At 41.0% G+C, this 23,073-nt stretch overlaps 1 protein-coding gene across 2 annotated transcripts in view; it reads right to left on the reverse strand.

The window, feature by feature from the left end:
- Positions 1-23,073, reverse strand: part of ARHGEF26 (Rho guanine nucleotide exchange factor 26) — a 128,259-nt gene that overhangs the window by 16,408 nt on the left and 88,778 nt on the right. For both annotated transcript variants that reach the window (XM_045503206.1, XM_045503205.1), the window contains one exon: positions 16,275-16,429. In XM_045503206.1, coding sequence (XP_045359162.1) covers positions 16,275-16,429 — 155 coding nt within the window. The remainder of the gene's footprint in view (positions 1-16,274; positions 16,430-23,073) is intronic.

Consider the following 23,073-nt stretch of genomic DNA (forward strand, 5'->3'; position numbering starts at 1 on the left):
TCCCTGAGCTCCTCAGCTTGTTCCTGAACCCCTTCTGTGTCTTCCAGAAATGGACCTCATATAGGGAATCCAGCAAAATCTTGTAAATCCTCAGCTCTGTCCTTGAACCCTCCCTTTACCTTCTTGCCTTAACAGAAGCTTGGCTCTCCCTAGAAAACATGGCCTCCCCATAAGGCTTTCTATCAGCTGGTTTCTCATGCTGCTGCTAGACAGTGATCACTTCTTCCTCCCAAAAAGTCCTTAGCTTCGAAGCTCATGCTGTCCGGCTCTATCTCATAATCAAAGTCAAGGAAAGACCCCCAGTTGAGTTATCTATCCTTATGAGTTTAGTTGCTGGCTCACGGTCCCCCTACAACACTACTTTCTTGAATTTCCACACAGGGGAGACTTCCATTACCCCGGCTTGTCAGTTCCTTGACTTCCCCTTCCCCAACCATCTTACCTTCTGTCCTTCAGCTACCCCACCATCGTCATACCCTAGACCTTGTCATTGAAATCAACTGCAATGTCTCTGTAATCCCAATGTCAAACACCCTCTCCAACCATCTGTCTCTCTCCTACTCCCCTCTTCTTCTAATCCTCAACCCCAATGATTCTTTTTTTTTAATTGTTTTTAACGAGTATTTATTTTTTAGAGAGAGAGATTCAGAGCATGAGAGGAGGAGAGGCAGAGAGAGAGGGAGACACAGAAACCGAAGGAGGCTCCAGGCTCTGAGCTGTCAGCACAAAGCCCGACACGGGGCTCAAACTCATGAACCATGAGATCATGACCTGAGCCTAAGTTGGACGCTCAACCGACTGAGCCACCCAGGCGCCCCTCAACCCCAATGATTCTTTAGCCCACTGACTCTACCACCTTTCCCCTGTCCTTGAACCCTTTATGCTTACTAGATTACCCAGCTTGGATTTCTAGGGATGTAGTTATAATCACCACGTGTATACATGCTCATCTCTTTGGCAAATCCCAACCCTGGTTAGATACAGCTCTCTCTCTACTCCACATCTGTGCCCTTGCAGCTGAACATGGGAAAGCTCAAGAAATAACTGCTGAATAAATGGATGGTTATGCAATATATTCTAATATATTCCAGGAACAATATTGAACATTCACCTTATTTAATAATAAATGCAAATGTATGAACTCAGGGGAGCTATGAGAAAATGAAACTCCTCATGCCCAACTACACTAGGCATTTCAGGATAGGCCACTTTGCTCAAGATTTCTTAGAATTTCTTTCATTCAGTGGCAGACGTCTACCAATCAACCACTCCCTTGTAACTCTCCTTAGGAAAATTTATAAAATCTTTTCTAAAATTTAGTTTGGTATTCTCTCTTCAAAAGACAGCACACAGTTATTATCTATAAAAGCAAAATACTGCCTTCTGATCAAGTCTACTTGTTGCTACGGTAATAATCTGTATTAACTGGAAGTTCACATGGCAAGATCATTTCCAAAGCTTTCCTGAGACTGCCTGCAGACCAACACAGCCAGAGCCAGCATATATAAAATATTTCTCATATCAAAATAAGGTTTATCAAAGTTCACATGATTTTCATCAAAGGAGAAAGCAGAATAATACACTTTACAAACAAGTAAGGTTGTATTTTCAAAAGACCATGTTTACAAGAAACAAAGCAATTTTTGGCAGAGCAGGGAATGCTTATAATGTTGTCTAGAGATCTTAAACATGGATTTAACAGCCCAGAACCCAGGATAAAAACCAAACCGCAAAAGAACACAAGCAGAGCCTCAACAACATCAAAAACAAGAGAAAGAACAAGAATGAGGGCCTCCTTGTTGCCATCCTCTCTCTGTAGCTCTAGTTACTCTTTTGGCCCAACTCACAAGTTAAACAAGATGACCTGTTAGCCAAAGACACCCATTTCCAGTTAAAAGGAATTCTGTGTTCTCAGAGAAATCCAAGCATCCTAATGTTGCGTATACGGGTGTTCAGGTAGTGCCGTAACCAATGACGCTGCATAGGTATTCTTCATCTTTCCAAAGAAATAAAAGGCAAAGAAATGTATATGCCATAAGCCCATCATTCAAGAGGACTCAAGTTCCAAAAAGTTGTCGGCAGTAAAGTGGTTCCACCTATTTAAGACCAAGAGGTCACAGGAAAGCCATGTAAACTCTTATGAGTTAACTAGTTAAGTCTTCCTTTTCCTCTTAATTTTCTGAGTTCCTATTTTCCCCAGTGTTTGTGTCAGTATCCGCTAATGTGCTGCAATGATGCTCTGAATCTTTGTCTTTTGGAGGCAATTAAAGCCAGAAAAAGTAGAAAAATTAAGAGTTTTTTAATTGTTCTCTGGAGCAATGACAACTACAATGCCATTAAGAGTTGGGGTGACTATGTGACCTAGTTTATGCCTGTTATCCTCTCAAATGTCCAGTTTGGAAGATAAATTGTGGCCACTTTATTTTATAGCTATGTGACTTCACCTCGAGGTATCCATTTCTATACATCTGTACATTTGTGTCACAGAATAGGCCTGAACAGGGAACTTTTCCCACTCTGAATTTCTTGAATCCAAAATAGGACACAGGAAACACATTTGCTCTTTGTTGTTGTTAACTGATCCAATAGCAAGCATCCAATATTACTTCACCTAGACCTGTAAACTTCATTACACAATGTTTACAACTTCTTCACTACTCTTAATATGTTTATATTTTAAAAACCTTGGTTTCATTGAACAGTAAATCAATTATTTATTCTCACCCTCTATTATTCAAACCAACTGAAACAAAAACTAAAAAGCCATTCCCTCTTGCTAACACATCTGTGTTCTCTCACACACTCACACACACACACACACACACACACTCAATCTCATAAAGGTTCAAAACAATCCTACTTTCTCCTCTGAATCTGCTAACTATTGGATAAAACTCATTCTCCTAATGTCAGGCGGCACCTATCTCTCATGCTAATACAAAAGGAAAAATCTGTGTTAAGATATGTGCCTGAGCTGAAGGAAGAGGGGAGAATCCATAGCCAGATGCAGCTATTTACAAACCTACTTCCCTCCTCTGCTTACTCACCCATGTCCAATAAGTATAACAGAGGCTAAGCTGGGGTGGGTAAGAAACCCCTTTCCTGAGGGAAGTTGATGCTAATCAGACTTCCCCATGTTTGTCTCTATCATTTAACAAACATATGGTTTACATAGTCTCTGAAACAATTTGGATCATGTAATTAGGAAGTTAAATTGCACAGAAAAAGGCAAATGGAAAAACCACCTTTCCTTGCATGGAGAAGTTTATATGTAGACTTCCTTTGATTGTCTTATGTGTGCTCCAAGTTTGCCAGCTGCTCATCAAGGCTGTCTGCTTTGTGCAAGCAGGACCCCTATCAGGTGCAGCAATCACATCTATAGAAGTCCGTGCTCTGCCATGTAAACAGTGACAGATCTCGCTGTTGAAATCTACTTAAAGTCCTAGTAACCTCTGCTGAGATTCCATTCTTTCCTTTCTTTCTTTCTTTTTTTTTTTTTTTTGTTTCTTTTTTTTCTCTTCCCTTCCCTTCCTTTTTCTTCCCTTCCCTTTCTCTCACCAGATAGAGAGCTATCAGTAGAGAACAGGATCTGGTGGTAAATACATACCTCAATTCTTCTTCCCTCAGGAAGGCATTCTTTTGTTAAGCAGTTCAAATAGTGTGTGGTCCTACCATATGCAACCTAACAAAGTGGGTTAAAAGATGACATACCTTATTGTGAATAGTGGCTTTCTTAAGAAGATTATTATGGATCACTTTTAACTTTCTGCCCCCATCAATTTCTAGAAAGGCTGGGATTTTTCATACTGGGCCTCTAATTATTACTTTTAAATCAGGATATTTCACAACTGTATATAACAGGCGCTCTTTTTTTTTTTTTTTTTTATCATTATTGTTTATCTATTATTGAGGCAGAGAGAGACAGAGCACCAGCAGGGAAGGGGCAGAGAGAGAGAGACACACACACAGAATCCGAAGCAGGGTCTAGGCTCTGAGCTGTCAGCACAGAGCCCAGTGCGGGGCTTGAACTCATGAATCCGTAAGACCAAGACCTGAGCTGAAGTCGACGCTTAACCGACTGAGCCACCCAGGCGCCGAACAGGCACACATTTTTAAAATACCAAAGCCACATATATACATATGCATTAGTGAGTGTAGCAGGACAGATACCAACCTCAGCACAGGAGTTACTCTGGGGAGGAAGAGAAGGAAGAGGAAGATGGGATGATGGTGGAGATACTATAGATGTACCCGCAGTATTACATCAGGGCTTTTTTGTTTAAAAAGGAATGATCTGACAGTAATATGGCAAAAAGTTAATGTCTATTATATCTGGATGATAGGTATGTTAGTGTTTGGTAAGAAAAACTTAAAGAATAATAAATGCATCATGTCTGTGGATGTTTAAGGGTACAGTTGAAGTGACTATTGCACAATGGAATTTTTCTGGACCTACAGAAAAAGGATTATTTGCAGATGACATCATTGCCTGAAAAGATACTACAAAGTAAGAGTGAATTCAATAAAGTAGTTGCGTTGAGACAAAAAAACAAAAAACAAAACAAAACAAAAAGCTTTTCTATATATGACTGACACATGGTTAGAAAATGTAATCAAGTAAGTCATCTTATTTATAAGAGCCACAAAACCCATAAAATATTTAGGATTAAACCTAACAGGTTTCTGCTATATGAAAATAGTTTCTGCTATACTTCAGAAGAAAGCCTGAATGGATACAGAAGTTTGATATTATAGAGGTTCCAATTCTTTCTAAATTAAAATAGAACTTTATCATATCACAACAAAGTACAAACAGGGTTTTTTGGGATGTGGTGAAGAATGGGAACAGTCAAGCTGATCGTAAAACGTACAAAAAATAAACACGTAAATACAGTCAGAAAGATTATGGAAAAGAAGGAGAGCCATCCAGCCTTATGACATATTAAAAGCATACTGTAAAACTACAGTAATTCGAAGACTGGGCCTGGGGATGAATTGACAGATGGGTTAGTGAAACAGAGGCGTGGGTTCATGAACTGATCCAAACACATCTGGGAATTTAGGACATGGTAGAGGTGACATTTCAAATCTGTAGGAAATTGACAGATTAGTCAACAAATAATATTGGAACATCTGAAGAAACATCTGGAAAAAAAAATTTGGATCCCAATCTCATTCAGTAACCAGGATCATCTCCTTGGACCCAAGCTCTGGGGTCCATTAAGAGTCATGAGGAAGAGGTGGTGACAGAACAGGTCTTTCTCCTAGGCACAGACCCATCTGGACTTGCCTTATGATTGGAGGTGGGGGGTACTCTTAAACATGCAAATACCTTAGAGAGAGTTAGTTCCCAACTTAACCTTTATTAGCAAACCTTTTACTTTAAGTACATAATAAGGATGACCAGGAATGGGAAATAGGCTAGTTGACCAAGATGGAGCCATACATATGAAAGGAAAGATGTGATGGGGGAAGTGAGGGGACGGGTTGATTGTGAAGGCCAGCTTTCCCACAACCCACTGCTCCTCAGCCCTAGGAGTCGTCTCATATTTTACCATGGCATTGGTATGGGACTTTCTTTTATAGCCAAAATCTGACAGATGGAAACCCAACTAGCACCTCCAATTCTTCTTTTCATAAAAGAGTTAAATTTAAAAGAATTGATGCTATCAATGAATTATCCAAAACAATATGATTTTTCGCATACATCAAGATAGTGATGTTTACTTTTTACCGATGCAGTAAGTAGCTCCAGAGACTTCGTTTAAAACATGTACACAGTTGCCCTGTCCTGAAAAACCTTCACTTGAATCTGCTGGTGCAAGACAGACGTCTCCTGAGCTACTCACTGCCTGCATTTTTGGTTTCTCAGACCCTGTGCCTACGTGCCAGTGAAACTGCTCCCCAAGGCCAGCATGGCCCAGCATCCCACCAAACCCAATGACTTGAATTTCACTACTATTCTTGACATCTACAAAATTTGATGATGTGGAGTACTGTGACATACTGAAACTCTACCTTCCTCTTCTCATGCTTGTGTAACATTTCTAAGTCATCCTCCTTTTGGGTCATTCTCCAAGATCCTCTCCTAGACCCCTGCCGTTCTCTCAGGATTTATAATGGCTCTGCCATTCTCCCCGCCTGTTGATTCACACGACTGGATGAAGTTTGATAAAATCAGAGTTTCTTCCTATTTTCCTTTAAGACATGCATATGAATTCCTCTGGTGCAAATTTCCATTAATTTCTCTTCTCCTTCCGAAAACATGATTTCTAAATCCCCATATCTGATCTTGTGCTTAACTAGAATAAAAATACCCTAGTTAACATTTCTGGAATGGAGAAATTTATTTTGAGTTAAGAGATTGAAACATTATGTCACATGACTGACATTGATTTCACTAAACTTTAAAGCTTAGTTTTAGAATAATACAAACAAGTATTTAGTGAAATAATGTGCAATTTTAAAGTAATGAAGTACAACAGGTAAGAGTAGAGACTTGATTTAGAATGCCTGGTGAGAATCCCAATTCTATCACTTACTCACTTCATGATCTTGAGCACATTACTGATCCCCTTGGTGTTTTAACTTTCTCATCTGTAAAATGGGGATAGCAATACCACTCTCCTTGGATTGTTGTGAGAACTAAGTGATATAGTAATATATTTATTACTTGTAAATCTAAGTCATATATTATTTTGTTGGAAGTAAAGTTCTTACAGTCATGCCTCACTCACAACCAGTAAATGTTAGCTATTATTTTTAATTTTCCTGACAGATCATGCATTTCAATTGCTTGACATTTTGTTCAAGGCTTGATAATCGCATGCACTTTGCAAATGGGCAAGTGAACAGAGCACAACTTGAACTAAATACGTATCTCAAGAAATTCATAATGTGGCAAGTACTCCAACAAAACAAGGCATGGTATTTATCCAGAAACTGAGTTCAGTCTTACTTGTTCAGTTCTTCAAAATAATTCTGAAGACTAACAAACATGCCATATGCTTGCTATTTCATTGTCAAGAATGTAACAAATAGTTGTAAGGACCACATTTGTTGGTAAGATAAGGATCTGCTGTGATTCATGGTCACCAAAAAACATGACTAGTGACGCATCACAGGACTAGAAAGGCCTCATTCCTCTCAACACCGATCTCCAGATTCCACAGCCCAGGACCCTATGCCCATGGGATGCCCTGAACCCATGGTCCTTAAAAAAAGGAGATGGGCAAGTCCAAGAGGCTGTTACCACCTTCCTGAAGCTTTCTCTCTGGCATAACTACAACTAAGCAAGCTCTAAAGAGCAAGTAGGCAGCCTCTTAAATTGGCAACAGGATTACTACAAATTACTAAGTAATCTTCATATTCAGGTTTACTTCTGCTGGCTTCCTTGAATGAATGGAAAAAAATACACCGAATTCACTTTTTTCAGCCACAAACTTATACTGTCTCCTAATCAGTTGTGAGGGATATTGCAAGACAATTGATCCTAAAGAAGTGTACACATGAGTAACATCAACTTATAAAGGAATAAACGTAGATCAATGGTTATCCTTGCCATCTGACATGAACGGGGAGGGAGAGGCACTGAGTTAAACACGTGTATTTCTAAGATCATGTATTGGGGGACATAAATCACGTCTGACTCCACAGTGTACCACAATCTTCAGATGTATAGCAACGGCTAAAGGTCTCAAACCATTTTTTAAAACTGTAAAATAATCTAGAAGAAGGGCAGTAACTTAATTTGTGCCAAGATCCTTAGAGAAAAACACAATGACTAGGAATAATAATGATACTCAGCATGTATCAGTCACTTAGCAGAGACTATTTGCTGTCTTTATGTGCATTATCTTATGTAATTTTCACAGAAATTCCATGAAGATGATGAACCGTTAGACCCATTTTACAGATGATAATACTGAGGCTCGAAAAGATTAACAGTAACTTGCCCAAGGTCACATGGCCAGGATTTGAGCCCAGTTCTACTCAACCCCAGACATTGATATTGTGCTTCCCAGTCACCACAGCTTTCAACATTGAACAGCAATGTCAACTCTTCCTACAAATTAGAGGAAATGATACCCAAACCACTCAATCTTTAACCAAGATTCTCTTAAAAGTTAATTTCCTGAGGAAGAAATTTATTCTGCAGAGGAAGAGAGACAATGTCAGGTGACTTGAGCTCTCTATAATAGGAAAGACTTCAAAATGGAAAAACTCAAAATGAGGTCAAGCCAGGCCGTGACCCTTTGCAGGGAGCCTGCACAGCTTTAAGCCACTGGGCATTCAAACTGCTTGGGAACACTCAAGTTCTAACTTAAGTCCCTGAACTTGTGGATCATGATCTGGTAGTAATCCATTATAGAAAATCCTTTTTTTAAGCCCTCAGGATTTGTAATGTGTCTTAGAGTTCAAGTTATGTCAATATATGTAACATTTATGGAACCAGGAATCAGGAAATGAAAACCTACTGCCTTAATGTCTTCAGGAAGGAAATGTTACAAAAAGGAAACTCTCTTCCCTGTACTCTGATGCTAGATTATCTAAAAGGCAGAGGAAAGCTCGTAAATGCAATTTGGTACCGGTTCTAATTTCCTCCTAAGATTAGTAAGGGTGTTTCTCAAAATAAAAGGTGCAAGCTTCTAGGCTGTATTTCCCCAATGACGTTACAGGATGAGGAAAGGTGAAAATATTCTAGAAAAATAAAGTTAAAACATAATGAACATGAAGAAATTGTTTAGAGAGGAGGCTTTGGAGTCAGAGACTCAGATTAGAATCCTGAGTCTTTTCTGAGAGACCTTGGAAGAGCCTTTCTCTCTCTGCCTCAGTGTCCACAGTCGTAAAGTGGAAATACTACTAATACTACGTTGCTATAGCAACTCGACGGTATGTTGCATATGCACTCTGAGTACTGTACGTGCTCGATAATATGGGTTCTTGTCATCATTATTACTATTACAACTCACCTAACTGCAGGGAGTACCCGAAAACATCAGGGCTGGGTCATTCGTGGGCAGAGAATTGAGAAGAATGAAAACACAAATCAGAACATGACTATACTTACTATACTTTCTTGTTACAGATAACAAGACTAGACTAGATTTCTGCATTCTTTTGGTGCTGTGCAGGACACCCAGACCCAGCCCATATATCTGTGTGCTTCAAACATGCTGGAGGACACATCTGGGCTGGTGGGAACAAAAAGGTACTACCAAGATACTCACATGAACCACAGCTGGATGACTAACACCAGCCAAAAGGAAGTGGGTTCTGAGTCTCCAATCACTTCCGGCCTCTTTGAGCTAATGCCCCACCCCCTTCCTGCATTTATCTGAAAGGCAAGGCATTAGTTCTTTTACAGAGCTCTTCTTTTTTTCCCCACACTACTTGTATGTTAGTGTTCTGTGGAAAAGATGATTTCTCGGTAGTGGCTGGAAGTGTCTATCATCTAATCTGCTGTCAGCCTCCCCTGCTTCTTGTCTACCAAGTCCCAGTGTGTCCAGCCACAGGGGGTGCAGCATGGCTGAACCTGAACAATCATGGCTCTCCTGTTCCCCTTTGTCTTATGCTGGCGTTCCCAGCCTCTCTTCTACTGATGACAAGTCTTGTGACCCAAGACTGACCCATGAAACATAAGAAGCCTCCCGGGCACTGTCTGGGAAAGGTTTTCCTCTGCTGATAAAAAAGAAAAGCCACTTAAGGAAGGAGTCCCTTTGGTCAGCCTTTCCTTCTCAGCCTTGCCTCCCTGCTAGGTATTTGAATGAAATCATGATGTTTGGACCTGCAGAAACCATCTGCAGCCCTGAAGCTATATGCATGGGGGCAAAAAGTGAACAGAGCTCACTGCATGCAGGTGAAGAAGAGATGGGGTTGGGTTACTCACGACACTGGACCCAGACTGCCTCCCCTTAGTCACATGTTTGCCTACAGAAGTAAATGTCTTCAGTGTTTGAGCCACTGTTATTTGAAGATTCTGTTACATATTAAAAAAAGCTTTCCTAAGTGATCCAACATTGAATCTCTCAAAGAGAAATGGAGTACGCAGGGTTTCCCAAGCTCACCTGACTTGGGGTGGGTGTGTGTGTGTGTGTGTGTGTGTGACAGAGACAGAGATAAGTGAACAGTTTTTTTAAACTCCTTGGTATAACTATACTTTTACTTGCAGCTCAAAACATTAATTGATACAATAGTACAAAATAAAAGCAGGTCTGAAAACACTTCCTCTATAAAGCAGTTTTGCAAATACAGTCCTAAATGTTTTTGAAAGTGAGGTTATGTGGCATCATTGGGTAAGTTTATAGGTAAAGCTCAGAGATATGAAAAGCCACGTGATAAACACAGGTCCAGATTTGTATTTGCCAAAGTTAATTAAGGTTAATATATAATGGGACACATGGGTGGCGCAGTCAGTTGACCATCTGACACTTGATTTTGACTCAGATCAGGATCCTAGAGTCATCGGATCAAGCCCTGTGTCAGGCTTAAGATATCTCTCTCTCTCTCCCTTTCCATCTGCCCCTCTTTCCTGCTTGCACTCTCTCTTTGAATTTTTTTTTTCTTAGTGTTTATTTTTGAGAGAGAGGGAGACACAGAATCCAAAGCAGGCTCCAGAGTCTGAGCTGTCAGCACAGAGCCAAACATGGGGCTTGAACTCACGGACTGTGAGATCATAAGCTGAGCCGAAGTCAGACGCTTAACTGACTGAGCCACCGAGGTACCACCCCCTTTCTAAAATCAAATAAACAAACAAACAAATAAATAAATAGGAATCTGTAATGGAGAATACAAAAAAAATCATCTTTTCAAAATAAGGGAGAATTCAAAGTAATTTTAGCTTGGGATGGAATGCAGGGGTCTGCCCATTGAGTAATGCATTCACTCAAACTGTTTATATTTACACAATCGGTTCCAATTTAACAGATATTTATAAATGATCACTATGGGCCAGGTGCTGGGCTATGCACTGAGGATACAAAGGTCAACAAGACAGATATGAACACCCAGTAACACAAATGTTACCACAGAGAAAGTACAGGGTTTTATGGGACCATAAAGCAACAGAACTGAACCCACTCCAGAGGACTGGATCATAGCACCCAGGGGGTGTGACAATTAACTGAAGACCTAAAGAATAAAAAGGGCTTTGCCTAGAAAAGGCTTGGGTGGAATGGATCAGTGGGGAGGGAGAGAATCCAGGCAAAGAAACATGTGCCAGGTCCTGGTGGCTAAAAGGGGGTTCAGTGAGGCTAGTGCAAGGTAAGGCCATAGAAGGGCCATCTACAAGGATGAACTGAGTAGATGTGCCTTTCAAAAAGCACACTCTAAAAAACTAAAATAAGAAGATAAAAAGCAGACTCTGGCTGTGGAACGTAAAGTGGACGGAGGACGGTGGCAGGACTCCAGTCGGGTGTGTGTCACAGGTGAATTCAAGGTGGCCCCACAAGGGCAGTAGCCCTGTGAGAGGAGAAAAGCAATTTCACGGGATGCTTACGAGGTCGGTATTGGCTGGATAGGGGAGCATCTGTGGACAAGGAACCAAAGTAATCTCTTGGGTTTATTGAGGAGCGCCTGGATGCATGGAGGTGGCTTGAACAAAGGAAGGGGAGACTTTGGACAAGGAACAGGTGTGAGAGAAAATGTGGATGAAGGTGACCTAGGAGCCCTCAAAATACACGTGCTCAAGTCACGTGACCATGAGGACATTCCAAAATTATGAGAAATGGCATCATCAATCGATGTTTAAAAAAAAAAAAAAAAAAAAAAGGTGTGTTCTAGAACTGGCTTATGGCACATTTTTTTTTTTTTAATGTGATTATAATCATAATTCAACAGTGGTGATGGTCTGGGCAATGTAGAGAATGTAGAGAGCTGAACTGTGTCCTCGAAAAGTCTAGCCCCTGAGACCTGTACATGGGACCTTATTTAGAAGTAAGGTCTTTGCAGATGTAATCAAGTTAGGGTGAGATCATCCTGGAGCAGAGTAGGCCCTAAATCCAGTAACTGGCGTCCTTATAAGGACAGAGGGATTTTGAGATACACTGGGACACAGAGAGAAGGCCGTGTGAAGACAGAGGCAGAGACTTAAGTTGCGCTACTGTAAGCCCAGGAAGCCCAGGGGCCACCAGGAGCGGCAAGAGGTGAGGCAGGATTCTCTGCAGAGACTTCAGAGGGAACATGGCCCTGCGAGCATTTTTATTTCGAACCTCTGCCTCCAGAATTGTGACACGATCCATTCCCATGGTCTTGAGCCATCCTGTTTGTCACTCTTTGCTACCGCAGCCAATGAAAACGAACAGAGGGGGATCTGCATTTTGTCTCAGAAGAAATTGGGAGGGGAGACTGAAGCCAGATATAAGGCACTGAACGAGAATAAGGTGGTTAACTACCTTACAAAATAAGGCTTTGGCAGGGGAGCCTGGGTGGCTCAGACAATTGAGCGTCTGACTTCGGCTCACGTCATGATCTCACAGTCTGTAGATTCGAGCCCCGCATCAGGCTCCGTGCTGACAGTTCAGAGCCTGGAGCCTGCTTCCGATTCTGTGTCTCCCTCTCTCTCTGCGCCTCCCCTATTCACACTCTGTCTCTGTCTCTCTCTCTCAAAAAACAAACATTAAAAAAAATAAGGCTTTGGAGAATGTGAAGTGTTTAGGTCTTAGGTTCAGTTTTTACATTTCTGGAGACCAGACTATAGTTACTTGGTCTCTAAGGTTGTTCATGGGTATAGTCTAGCCTACACACTGTAATCGATCATCATAAATAAGTTATGAGGCACAAATGAGTTATTATTCATTAACATGGCAATCTATTCCTTTCTTACAATATTCCTGTCACGGCTGTGTCAGGTCTGATAGGTTTGCACACCTTCAGTACTCTGAAGGCAGTGCTGGTTCACAGTCTGCTGTGACTGTGGTACAGTGGTTCCCCGTGGGGGCAATTTGGCGCCCCAGGGACACACGACGATGTCTGGAGACCTTTTTGGTTGTCACCACTGAGAAGGAGGTACTGCTAGCGAGGAGAGGCCAGGGATGCTGCTAAAACAACCTAGAAAGCACAGGGCAGCCCTTGTGACAAAAGAACTGTGTGGCCTCAACAGTGCCGACTTGAGAACTCTGCTCTAGAAGTACCCACATACCCCGCAGTCAAAGCTTCAACCACCGAAGAATTCACTTTCTCATCCAGAAGAGTCTATCTGGTCACCTATCCTGCAGAAATCTGGTAGGACAGTCTATGAATACAGTGATCTGCAAACATCCCAGGGCTAACGGAGACTTTAAACTTCCTCTGATATTTTGTTTTTAAACATTTTTTTTTTAACGTTTATTTATTTTTGAGAGAGACAGAGCATGAACGGGGGAGGGTCAGAGAGAGGGAGACACAGAATCTGAAACAGGCTCCGGGCTCTGAGCAGTCAGCACAGAGCGTGACGCGGGGCTTGAACTCACGGACCGCGAGATCATGACCTGAGCCGAAGTTGGACGCTTAACTGACTGAGCCACCGAGGCACCCCAACGTTTATTTATTTTTTGAAGGAGACAAAGCACAAGCATGGGAGGAGCAGAGAGAGAGGGAGACAGAGAATCCCAAGCAGGTTCCGTGCTGTCAGCACAGAGCTGGATGCGGGGCTCAAACCCATGAACCGCAAGATCATGACCTGAGCCGAAATCTAGAGTCGGACGTTTAACCCACTAAGCCACCCAGGTGCCCCATAAACCTCCTCTGATATGCTAGAAAAGGTGAAAATCCCTGACCTAGAAGACAGCCCCACAGTCGCTAAGCGCTCTGCAAGCGCCAGCACTAATACACGCACCGTGAAGCGGAGGAGGCCACACACGAGGCAGTCTGTGGAACGAGCTCAGCATAAACCATCTGCCAGACTGGGTCAGAGGAGGAAGAGTAACTGCCCTCCCCCAGTGGCCAGGAGCCTCCCTGAAGCTGAAACCCACTGGAGACCCAGCAGCTAAGCCCCTTGGCTGAACCCTGGCATTACAATTAGGCAGTGGGTGGCTGCATGGGTCCTATGGGGCTGGCACACATAAGTATCCTTTATCTGTACCTTGTAGCCAAGCCGAAATTATTGCCTTCTTCAGAGCTGCTGTATCTCCTTCGCTGCTGCCTCTGGCATGCGAAGCATTTGCACTTGCTTCATTGAAGCAACAGTGTAAATACGGCTGCGCATACTGTACATTTTTAACCAAGCCTGTTTATCAAGTCTCTGTGGTCTGCTTGTCACCCTCACCAGGTATTCGGGTCATAAACAACTTGAAACTCCAATGCTATTCTCCTTGTCAAGAGCACCTTAGAAATATGATGAGCTAACTGGTAGGGGCAAAAGAAATCCCAGTTTGGGTAAAGGCAAAGTTAGGTACCAAGGCTGGCCTCTTCCCTGGCGCTGTAGATTTTGCTGTTTCATTTACTAATAAGACAAGTTTGAACATACCCGAGCAAATAAACGTGAGAGAGCTAGGAAAGCAAGGTTCCTTATGCAGTAATGGCAGAATCTGCTGTGGAGGACAAAGCACACTGCTAAGTAGAATGGTATATACCTTAATTCTGAAGGTCAAATGTCTGCCTTTATTGGGTAGTTCTAGTCAAGTTCGAGAGTAAAAGTTGTATTCTACTAGTTTAAATACCCTTAACGTTTTTATCAAGTCACTGAAGACATCATTATCAAAGGTACATTTATATTTAAAATTGGCTTCGTACTGTCAATGTATATTTTATCATTAAAATAAGAAGTTTAGCTAAAGCTTTTGGTCCATTGAGACAGAACAAATATTTCAACAGCTGGAAGATGTTAAAAGTCCAGGGCAATGGCATTTGAAGAGTCCCACAGAACTACTTGCCCTAAAGACAACACATCTCAAAGAAAGCCTGAAGAAACATGCTATCTCAGAGGATACCAACAAAACACAAAAATCTGAAATTATAATCCCTCTCCAATTTTTATTTATAAAAACCTACTCAGCTATTAGAACTATTTACACTTCCGCAGGTACGAGAAATCATTTCTTCTTGAAGTTACAGAAACACTATTTTCCTAAGTATGAAAAACACTAATCGGCATCTTTATGTATTTATCATAGTCATATGATGGCTTTTCATAGTCTTCAGCTCAGCTAGACAGCCAAGCAAGTGAAATAAGCCATAATGCAGTCTGATTAAAAGCAGCAAAAAGGAAAGCTCAAACTCTGTTTTGATTTAGTTTGAATTTTCAAGCTAAACTGTCAGCAACTCAGACGGAGAATTTAACTATCTTATGATACATCTGTACATTTATTTTATGTATCCATAGAAGTCTGCTACCATGATTCTCTTCTTCATCTTGTCTAAACTGGACCCCATGTACTGCCCATACTCCTATTATATGGCAGTAATTCAGCCCACCATCCTGGTCTTCCTATGTGGAAACACACCACGGATGTATGTTTCTCCCCTAAGTTCATATTCTAGAAAATACAGAATATTTATGAAGGACCAGTAGAAAAATACTTTACAACCCTATATACATTGAATACACTTATGAAGAATGTTCGCTAAAGGCAGAGCCGAGGGGAGTGTGTGTGTGTGTGTGTGTGTGTGTGTGTGTGTGTGTGTTTTGAGTAGGGATAGTTAGAACAAATAGTGTAAAAAAAAAAAAAAAGTTTGTACAGTATTCCTCCCGGATGTCTTCCTACAACGGAACATGAATATACAACCAAAAGTCCAAAGTAAGAAGGAACATTCTGCCAAATGATTTACTTTAGTCCCTTCAGAAGGAAGTACTGGTGTATTGTTGTCATTTTCCCAGTCACAGGGAGACTTTCTAGACCAGCAAACGTTAAGAGCAGTGGATTTTAAATTAAGTTACAAACACTAGAGTTGCATCCCAGCTTGTTCTGAACTGGAGCTACTTTGATCTGTTTGTTTTATACAACAGTTTTATGGCAGACGAAGTTTGAAAAAAGCTGATGGGGAATAATAAGAGTGCTACCTCCCCAGGGACTTGGTGAGACTCCAGCGACACAAATGTGTCAAATGCTCAGAACAGTGGCTTGCACACTATAAAAGCTCAATAGAGGTTGGCTGGGATGATGATGTTGACAATGATTTGAGTCTTAACTGTGGATGTAATTTGAAGACAATGAAACATGGTTTCTTTCATGGTTCCACATGTAGAAATTATGCGTCTAACCTCACAAGCTTTTAAAGGATAATCACCCCTAAAAGGCATTTGAATTACAGAGCCTTAACGCTGGATGTACAGCCAGCAACCTCACAAAAGGGTTTACCTCTTCTTCTTGGTGATAATGAGAACGTCGTTAAAAAGGAAGAAGTAGACTTGCTGTTTAGATGTCCTTCTTGAGAAGAGCACCGTGTCTTCCACGTAGGCTGTCAATTCACCTCTTTTCACCAACCACCGGGAAGAGGAGACCAGAGGAAAAGGCTGCAGAACGAGAGAAACTCAGTGTAAACTCAGTGTATGAAGCCAAATTAAAGTCCTTTTAAGACTGTGGAAGGGAAAATAAAAACTCACATCCAAACAAATGATACATATCATGGGATACGTCATTACTTATAAGTATATAATAGTGAAATGTAATTATAGAAGTACAGTACATTCTTCAAGAGAAAATAAAAAGAGAACAATTATTTTACAATATGAAAAACCTATTAACTTGCCTATATGATAACTAAAACTCACTGAGAAAATTTTATTGAATCAGCCAAATATTATTACCCTTCCATTAACTCTCACCTGAAAAGGAAGACTGACAAGGAGTCCCTTAAAACTGAAAAACCACAAAATGAAATCCATCGGTATCAACTGTAGTTACTTTAAACACCACAAATCAGAATCTGAATATACGATTATTGTAGTTAAGAAACGAAAAAGATCGGGGCGCCTGGGTGGCGCAGTCGGTTAAGCGTCCGACTTCAGCCAGGTCACGATCTCGCGGCCCGTGAGTTCGAGCCCCGCATCAGGCTCTGGGCTGATGGCTCAGAGCCTGGAGCCTGTTTCCGATTCTGTGTCTCCCTCTCTCTCTGCCCCTCCCCCGTTCATGCTCTGTCTCTCTCTGTCCCAAAAATAAATAAACGTTGAAAAAAAAAATTAAAAAAAAAAAAAGAAACGAAAAAGATCTGCATTCAATCTATGAACTAAAAAGACTTTATTCAGCGGTGCCTGAGTGGCTCAGCTGGTTGAGCATCCAGCTTCAACTCTGGTCGGGATTTCGAGGTTTATGGGTTCAAGCCCCACATCAGGATCTGCACTGACAGCTCAGAGCCTGCTTTGGATTCTCTGTCTCCCTCTCTCTACCCTTCCCCTGCTCATGTTCTCTCTCTCTCTCTCTCTCTCTCCCCCCCCCCCAAAAAATAAAAATTAAAAAAATTGTTTTAAATAAAAAAATAATAGCAAATAAAAAGACTTTATTCAAGGGGTGCCCAGGTGGCTCAGCCGGTTAGGCATCTGACTTCGGCTCAGGTCATGATGGTCTGTGAGTTTGAGCCTCAAGCCAGGCTCTGTGCTGACAACTCAGAGCCTAGAGCCTGCTTTGGATACTGTGTCTCCCTCTCTCTCTCTCTACCGTTCCCCCACTTATAATCTTTCTCTCTCTCTCTGTCTCTCAAAATTAAAAATTAAAAACAAATTGTTGTAAATAAAAAAAATAAATAAAAATACTTTGTTCAAGGCGTGCCCGGGTGGCTCAGTTGGTCAGGCGTCTGACTTTGGCTCAGGTCATGACCTCGTGGTCTGTGAGTTCAAGCCCCACATCAGGTTCTGTGCTGATAACTCAGTCTGGAGCCTCTTCGGATTCTGTGTCTCCCTCTCTCTCTGCCCCTCCCCCACTCGTATTTGGTCTTTCTCTTTCTCTCAAAAATAAACATTAAAAAATTTTTTTTAAAAAGACTTTATTCAGAAAGAAAAACTCCCCACAAACTATGTTTTGTCTACTGATTACCTACCTGGCCATATTTTGGAGAACACCAGTTCTTAAGTTTATAGCAGTTTTCCTCATGGAAATTCATCTCTGAAGGCATCATGCCACTTTCTGACTGTGAAAACAATGCTTTTCCAAAATAATCCATCTTAATCTCATAGAAAAGGCTCTATCCAAGGAATTACATATTGCTTTTTCTTTGCCCAGCACCTAGTTTCCAACTGGAAAACTCAAAGCCAAAGAACAATCCTTATCCTTGGGTGCTTTTTTTTTTTTTTTCTTTTTAAAGTTACCATAAATGCTTACTGCCAAAAATCTGATTAAAAAAAAAAAAAAAAAAACTGTATCCCTAGAATAAGCAAGAGTTCTTGGACACACAAAACATAACTGTAGTATAGTAGTATGGTCCAACCAAATGTCATCCTTTTCAGAGAACAGTGAATAAAAATAGCTAGAGGAAGATATTAGAGAGGAAATAAGAGGTAAGAAAGGATTTTTTTTTTTTTTTTTTTTTTTACTTTTATAAAGGGACTTTTATAAGGAGGTTGCTCATCAGTTACATACTATTTTCCTGAAGGTTTAAAAGGAAGATGAAAGATTATGGCTGACCTCAAACTTTCAAAGCTGGCTATTAAGGGAAACTCATGGAGTTTCCAGCCCCCAAATTTCAAATCAAACGATTATCCAACTGAGATGGCTGAGACTTTAAAGACCAAAGACAGACAGAGAGATGCTTAGATAACTCCGGAGGACCCCACCAGCACACCCAAGAGGTCACCACAAGGGATCGCATGTCGGGTTTGGTCCTGGGAAGGGCTGCAATTACTGGGAGCCCAGGGCTATCATTGTATTTCGTGTAACTCTATAGGATAAACCAAGGACAGTGTTGTGGTTAAGTTCCAGTATACATGCCACCCTACAACTGTTCTTGGTGTAGGAGATGGGAGAAGAAAGTTTTTTAAACTGCATTGTTTTTAAAATAGGTTGATTTTTATGGATTCCTCATATTCCACTAGGCAAAAATAAATTTCTAATAAAGATCTAAAATCCACAGTGGCTTTCAAGAAGTCAATGCTTTTTTGGAAAATAAAAATCTAATGTTATAAATGTTTTTTGTTTCAAAATTTATTGTTAGAAGATTAAACTCATATTTTTTAATTTTTTTAATGTTTATTTTTGAGAGAGAGAGACAGAGAGACAGAGAATGTGAGCAGGGGAGGGGTAGAGAGAGGGAGACACGGAATCCAAAGCAGGCTCCAGACTCTGAGCTGTCAGTACAGAGCCCGAGGTGGGGCATGAACTCATGAACCGCAAGATCATGACCTGAGCCTAAGTCAGATGCTTAACAGACTGAGCCACCCAGGTGCCCCTCAGACAGTTTTGTGGTTTTTTTTTTTTTTTAAAGGAACAAACTATTGAAATGATCCAAAGAAAAGAATCCAAACAATCCAAAGTCAGAATAAATGAATTCCTCTAGTTAAGAAACTCTGACTAGAACCAACATTGGAAAAGAAATCCATGAATAAAAATATATCCTTAAAAGTACTGAAATAATTCCTATGGAGAAAAGAGTTTCCATTCTTTTTTTTCCTAGAACACTAGTCTCAGCATAAAATTTAACTGATCTTATGGGCCAGTGAGACAAAGAAGAGCCACTGAAGACTAAATTTTTTTCTAGTTGAGATAAAATTCATCATTTAACCATCTTAAAGTGTATATATAATTCAGTAATTTTTAGTACATTCACAATACGGTGCAATGATCATCACTACCTAATTCCAGGACATTTTCATTACCCTAAAAAGAAACCCCAGGGCACCTGGGTGGCTCAGTCGGTTGAGCAGCAGACTTCAGCTCAGGTCATAATCTCACCTGTGAGTTCAAGTCCTGTGTCAGGCTCTGTGCTGACAGCTCAGAGTCTGGAGCCTACTTCACATTTTGTGTCTCCCTCTCTCTCTGCCTCTCCCCTGCTTGCTCTCTCTCTCTCTCTCTCTCTCAAAAATAAACAAAGATTTAAAAAAATGAAACCCCACATGCAATAAGTAGTCACTCTCCATTCTGCCTTCCCATCCTCGGCTCATGCCCTGGCAGTCATTAATCTACCTTCTAACTCTATACCTTGGCCTGTTCTGAATACTTCACATTAACAGAATTATATAGTACAGGACTTTCAAGTCTGAGGTTCATCCATGTGGTAGCATGTATCAGACGTCAGTACTTTATGGTTAAACACTATTTAATTGTATGAATATACATTTTATTTATCGATTCACCTATTTTGTTGATAGACATTTGGGTTGTTTCCCCTTTTTTGGCTATTATGAATAATGCTGCCATGAACATTCGTGTACAAGTTTTCATTTGAGCAAATGTCTTCAATTGTTTTGAGTATATACCTAGGAATGGAATTGCTGGGTCATATAGTAACCCTATGTTTAACTTTTTGAAAAACCACCAAACCATCTTTCATAGCACAAAGACTTTTTTTTTAATAATATATATACATTTTTAAATTTTATTTAAAACCAAGTTAGTCAACATATAGTGTAGTACTGGTTTCAGGAGTAGAATTTAGTGATTCATCACGTACATATAACCTCCAGTGCTCATCCCAACAAGTGCCTTCCTTAATGCCCCTCGCCCATTTAGCCCATTGCCTCATCCACCTCCCCTCCAGAAACCCTTAGTTTGTTCTTTATATTTAAGAGTCTCTTGTGATCTTTTTAACACCTTAGAGTTCTGCATTTTGTCTGCTATATCCTAGACTTCTACTTATTAGCAAGGCCCCCAAACAATGACCAGCAAATCCATCCACCCACCAATACAACACCACCCCACTCAATTACTCTTAACTTACAGCTTATGGTGCAGCCCGACAAGCCTCTACTTCCCCATGTATTTATTTAGGAGGCCAAACTTCCCATGACAAGCCAAAAAGTAATCCTCCTCAACTCTGTGGAGGCAACTTCTAGAGAAAGCTGTGGTCTAGTGGAAAAAACACTGGATTTGAGGCACAAACTGGTCTCTGATCTCAGTTTGGTGACCGACTTTTTCCCTATAACCCTCATTTCCCTTCCTCCCACCAAGGTTGTTAGATGAAAAGCCAAATCTGTCTAAACAGTCTCACATCCTATTCACTCTCCAGCACCGCAACATGCCCACCAGGCCTATGAAACTATTCCAACCATGAATATGAATGATATTTACTGCTTGCCTCCTATGAAACAGATCTGTTCCAAGTCCTTTACATCTAGTAAATTAATTTTATCCTCACAAGAACTCCAAGGGCAAGTACCATTATCAGTCCCATTGTAAGGTTCAGAAAACTGAGACATAAAGCAATGTCCAAGCTCATACAGCTGTCCAAATTCTAATTTGGTATTTTCTAATGGGTTTTCGTCCTTATCTTTTTCTTTTTAATGTTTATTTTTGAGAGAGAGAGAGAGAGAGAGAGCGAGCAGGGAAGCAGCAGAGAGGGAGACACAGAATCTAAAGCAGGCTCCAGGCTCTGAGCTGTCAGCACAGAGCCCGATGCAGGGCTTGAACCCATGAACCGTGAGATCATGCATGACCTGAGTTGAAGTTGGATGCTTAATGGACTAAGCCACCCAGGTGCCCTGTCTTCCTTATCTTTTTCTTATCACTTTGAGTTTATATATTGAAAATATTAACCTACTATCTAATATGTGAGCTGCAAATATTTTTCCAGTTTGCTATTTCTCTTTTCACTTTTTTATGTCTTTTATTTTTGCCCTCTATAGAGAAATCTTTAAATTTTTTCCTATAAATTAACTCATCAATTTTTTTTAATAACTTCTGGATTGGGGGGGGGCACCTGGGTGGCTGAGCCAGTTAAGTGTCCAACTCTTGATTTTGGCTCAGGTCACAGTTTGCGAGTTTGAGCCTTGCATCAGACTCTGTGCTGACAGTGTGGAGCCTGCTTGGGATTCTCTGTCTCCCTCTGTCTCTCTGCCCCTCCCCCTGCTCAGAAAAAAAAAAAAAAATAAACATTAAAAAACAATGACTTCTGGATTTGGAGTAAGTTCAAAAGGACTTTCCCATGTCGCTAAAGTGTCACTTCCCTGCCTAGAACTTTTCACTGGCTCCCAAATGACCTTGCTCAGCTGCTCCTCTTGGCACACAAGGCGCCACATGAGCTGCTTTTTACTGCTCTGGTTCTGCCTTACTCCCCCTGCACCTCATGCCTACCCACACTGGACACATACAATTGCTGGACTACAGCAGCTGAAGCCATGCCCTGTGCATTTGCTCCTGCTTTTAACTTCCAGAAGCCTCTTCCTAACTCGCCTTTCAAGATTCAGCTCAAACATAACTCTGGGATGAAGCCTCGCCTGACTGCTGCAAGGTTGTGCTCCCCACCCCTCTATTCCTCACAGGTAGGGATGACCACCCCCTTCCCATGAGAGTGTTCTCACACACACAAAAAAAAAAGCGAGAGAAAGAGAGAGAAAGAGATGGGGAGGGTCAAACAGTAAAACAGACTCTTAACTATAGAGAACAAACTGAGAGTTGCTGGACAGGAGGTAGGCAGAGGGACGGGCTAAATGGGTGATGCACATTAAGGAGGGCACTTATTGCGATGAGTACTGGGTGTTGTATGTAAGTGATGAATCACTAACTTCTAAGAACAATAAAAATAAATAATAGTAAAAAAAAAAAAAAAAAAGCCGGGTGCCCTCAACTGTCTTCATCTACTGTGACAGCTGTAGACTTTGCTGACTCCTCTGTAATTCTGTAGTCTCCTATTAGACTGTTAGATCCTTGAAGGCAGGGATCATGTTTTGGTTTTCATGCTGCCTTCCACAACGAAAGTGCTCAAAAAATTTGATGAAACAATGTATGTGCTTGGACAAATCACTGAACTTCCAATATCTATCTTCACATCTTTAAAATGAACTGAGGGGTGCCTGGGTGGCTATTGGTTAAAGCGGCCAACTTCAGCTCAGGTCATGATTTTGTGGTTTGTGGGTTTGAGCCCTGTATTGGGCTCTGTGCTGACAGCTCAGAGCCTGGAGCCTGCTTCGGATTCTGTGTCTCCCTCTCTCTTTGCTCCTTACTCTCTCTCTCTCAAAAATAAACAAACATTAAAAAAACTTTTTTTCATAAAAAATATAAAATGAACAGAATA

This window comes from Leopardus geoffroyi, chromosome C2, assembly GCF_018350155.1.
Source record: "Leopardus geoffroyi isolate Oge1 chromosome C2, O.geoffroyi_Oge1_pat1.0, whole genome shotgun sequence".
Taxonomy (NCBI): domain Eukaryota; kingdom Metazoa; phylum Chordata; class Mammalia; order Carnivora; family Felidae; genus Leopardus; species Leopardus geoffroyi.